At 41.9% G+C, this 3,766-nt stretch overlaps 1 protein-coding gene across 2 annotated transcripts in view; it reads left to right on the top strand.

The window, feature by feature from the left end:
• The first annotated feature begins 2,408 nt into the window (after positions 1-2,408).
• LOC126402894 (uncharacterized) overlaps positions 2,409-3,766 on the top strand; it is a 4,870-nt gene continuing 3,512 nt past the window's right edge. For both annotated transcript variants that reach the window (XM_050065223.1, XM_050065224.1), the window contains exon 1: positions 2,409-2,804. In XM_050065223.1, the coding sequence (XP_049921180.1) occupies positions 2,447-2,804 (358 nt within the window). In that variant the 5' untranslated portion in view covers positions 2,409-2,446. The remainder of the gene's footprint in view (positions 2,805-3,766) is intronic.

Below are 3,766 nucleotides of genomic sequence, written 5' to 3' on the forward strand. Positions count from 1 at the left end.
CGCTGAAGGCCACCTACTTACTGTTCCTCACACAAGATTAAAGACGAAAGGTGATAGAGCCTTTAAGGCTGTTGCACCGAAATGGTGGAATGCACGACCTCATGAGCTGAGAGCGGCCTCTTCCGTGGACATTTTTAAAAAGCAGTTAAAAACACATCTGTTTAGGCATGCGTTCCATTAACTGTTCATTGTATCATCTCTGTATTTCGCTGCACTTTACTTTTTATTTGTTTTTGTGTATTTTGCATTGTTTCTGTTATTGTATTTTTTGTATTTTAACTTGTGAAGCACTTTGTGAGTCCTCTCTGTGAGAAGTGCTATATAAATAAATTTACTTACTTACTTTATAAGTGACATATCTATAGTATTATCATCTGTGGATTTTTTATTCTTAAACTTTCCGACCACTTCTAATACATCACTCTCACAAATTCCGCCAAGGAACATTGAATTGTTACTGTTGAATGCAAAATCATAATTATGGTCTACATCTCTAATTTCCCTTGCTAAATTTGGGCCCACATTAACAAAAAAAAGCATTAAACTCATTAGCAATTTCCTCTGCATTTTCAATAATTGAATTGTCATAATGTCATAATGACACTATGACACCATGTCACCATTACACCATGTCACCACGACATCATGTCATTATGTCACCATGACATAATGACACTATGACACCATGACATAATGACACTATGACACCATGTCACCATGACACATGACACCATGACATAATGACACTATGACACCATGTCACCATGACATGACACTATGACACCATGTCACCATGACATGTCATTATGTCACCATGACATAATGACACTATGACACCATGACATAATGACACTATGACACCATGTCACCATGACACTATGACACCATGACATAATGACACTATGACACCATGACATAATGACACTATGTCACCATGACATCATGTCATTATGTCACCATGACATAATGACACTGACACCATGACATAATGACACCATGTCACCATGACACTATGACACCATGACATAATGACACTTTGACACCATGTCACCATGACATAATGACACCATGACATAATGACACTATGACACCATGTCACCATTACACCATGTCACCACGACATCATGCCATTATGTCACCATGACATGACACTATGACACCATGTCACCATGACATAATGACACTATGACACCATGACATAATGACACTATGACACCATGACATAATGGCATAATGACACTATGACACCATGACATAATGACACTATGACACCATGACATAATGACACTATGTTACCACATCGCCATGACACCATGTCATTATGTCACCATGTCATCATGACATCATGTCACTGTCACTATGTCACCATGACACCATGTCAACTCTGATGTTGAATGAGTCAAACTTTATTAGTCTGTGTGAGTGAAGACACTGTTACTGTTAATATTACTGCTGCTGATAGTATCAGTGGTTCAACTTTTACAGAAGTACTTCAGTGTTTCTTCTGACAATAATGATACTGCAATACTGGTTTTACTGGAACCACTGTTACCACTGTTACCACTGTTGCTACTGTTACCACTGTTACCACTGTTGCTACTGTTACCACTGTTACCACTGTTACCAATGTTGCTACTATTACCACTGTTACCACTGTTGCTACTGTTACCACTGTTACCAATGTTGCTACTATTACCACTGTTACCACTGTTGCTACTGTTACCACTGTTACTACTGCTTCAACTAACACTACTGATGTACTGTTGTTGTTATTGGTACTGATACGACAACTGAGAGTAACTAGTACTTTTGTTACTAACGTTACATCTCAGTACTAATTCTACCAAGTAACATGAAGGGTCTCTTCAAGGTACAATAAGGTTCCTTCTCAAGTACTCTGAGTACTGTGACGGTCAGTGGAGGCAGCAGTGTCACTGTGTTATTATCTGTAGAACTAAGTGCTCTGACGGTCAGTGAAGGCAGCAGTGTCACTGTGTTATTATCTGTAGAACTAAGTGCTCTGACGGTCAGTGAAGGCAGCAGTGTCACTGTGTTATTATCTGTAGAACTAAGTGCTCTGACGGTCAGTGAAGGCAGCAGTGTCACTGTGTTATTATCTGTAGAACTAAGTGCTCTGACAGTCAGTGAAGGCAGCAGTATCATGGTGTCTTTTTTATTTTTTAGAAAGGATTTAAATCTGTTTTCTGAGCCAGACTCAAGGCCGCAGCTTCCTTGGCAGAGGGCAGGGGATGGTTGAACAAGTTTCACTTCCGGTTGCTGAGCGCATGATGAGGCGTTCTTGGTCTTTGTGGTTTAGATCATCAGGTTTTTATAAATAACACAGTCACCTTGTGAAACAGGAAGTGGGGAGCAGTTTTTATCTCTCTGTGAAAGAAGAAGTTTCAGATGAGAGCTGCTGTGTGTCAGACGGTTCTCGTCTCTGATCATGGATCTGGTTTGGACAGTCCTCCCGGTGTTCCTGCTGTGTGCCGAGGCCCAGAACCTCACCGTGGTTAAGGCAGAGCTGGGTCAGAACGCCACCCTTAACTGCTCTGTGAACATCATGAGCATCCACTGGTATGTAGAGATACGCAGCCAGGTCAGAGGACTCATCGCTGAAACCTTCACTCCAGATCCCAACGATACTCTGTACCACATTTACACCACGCTGAAAACCAAGTACATCGCCATGGGAAATAAAATGGTGATCACAAACATCACATCAGAGGATCACCGCTTTTATTTCTGCGCCACGAAGAAAAAAAACAACGTTATATTCAGAGAAACCTTCCACTTCGTCTCAGGTGAGTACGAACACTTCTTAGTGAAAACCTATGATGAGACATTTAGTCTGCTGATCATAGAGTTAACAGGAAGTTGGATATATGGTTTTTAATACCTGTGAGGGGACAGACTTCAGGGGTCATGACCTCCAGATGAGCTGTACTTTAAAATCGAAGTTTGTTTTGCTTCATCTGAAAACAAACAACTCTCAGAACTGAAAGTCTGGATTCGTTTTTAACACAAGAGGAAGTTACATCATTTAATTCAAGAGAGTATGACACCATATAAACACACCAAGACTTCTGTGAGATGATCTATTTTTAACTTCCCCAAAACTGTGTGATACATTTCTGCTCGCCATCGGGGCTCAGCGTGCGTCAGACCAGCAAGACGAGCGGCAGGACTGTTGGTATTCAGGCTGCTGTCAGCCCTACAGTGGTCTCCTTTGGTCAGAATCAGGGACTCATGTTGTTCCAAAGTTGTGTATTTGCCTAGAGTTGGTTCGTGTTCTCACGGCAGCATTTACAAGAGGACCAGATCAAATGCCTTGTGTGAAAAAGCTGCTCTTGATTGGTCAGAATTTCCATGTGGGAAAAATCCAGGAAGTAAAGCAAACGTTGAAGAAGAGTACACTTGCAAGATAAATGTGACACTTTCTAATGTCACAATGGAGGGACAACTACATTCATTCATTCATTTTCCTTAACCGCTTATCCTGTTAGGTGTCACAGGGGGGTGGAGCCTATCCCAGCTGACACTGGGTGAGAGGCAGGGTTCACCCTGGACAGGTCACCAGACTATCACAGGACTGACACATAGACAGACAACCATTCACACTCACATTCACACCTACGGACAATTTAGAGTCACCAGTTAACCTGCATGTCTTTGGACTGTGGGAGGAAGCTGGAGCACCTGGAGGAAACCCACGCTGACACAGGGAGAACATGTCAGAGCACCTGGAGGAAACCCACGCTGACAC

This window comes from Epinephelus moara, chromosome 16, assembly GCF_006386435.1.
Source record: "Epinephelus moara isolate mb chromosome 16, YSFRI_EMoa_1.0, whole genome shotgun sequence".
In the NCBI taxonomy this organism is placed as follows: domain Eukaryota; kingdom Metazoa; phylum Chordata; class Actinopteri; order Perciformes; family Serranidae; genus Epinephelus; species Epinephelus moara.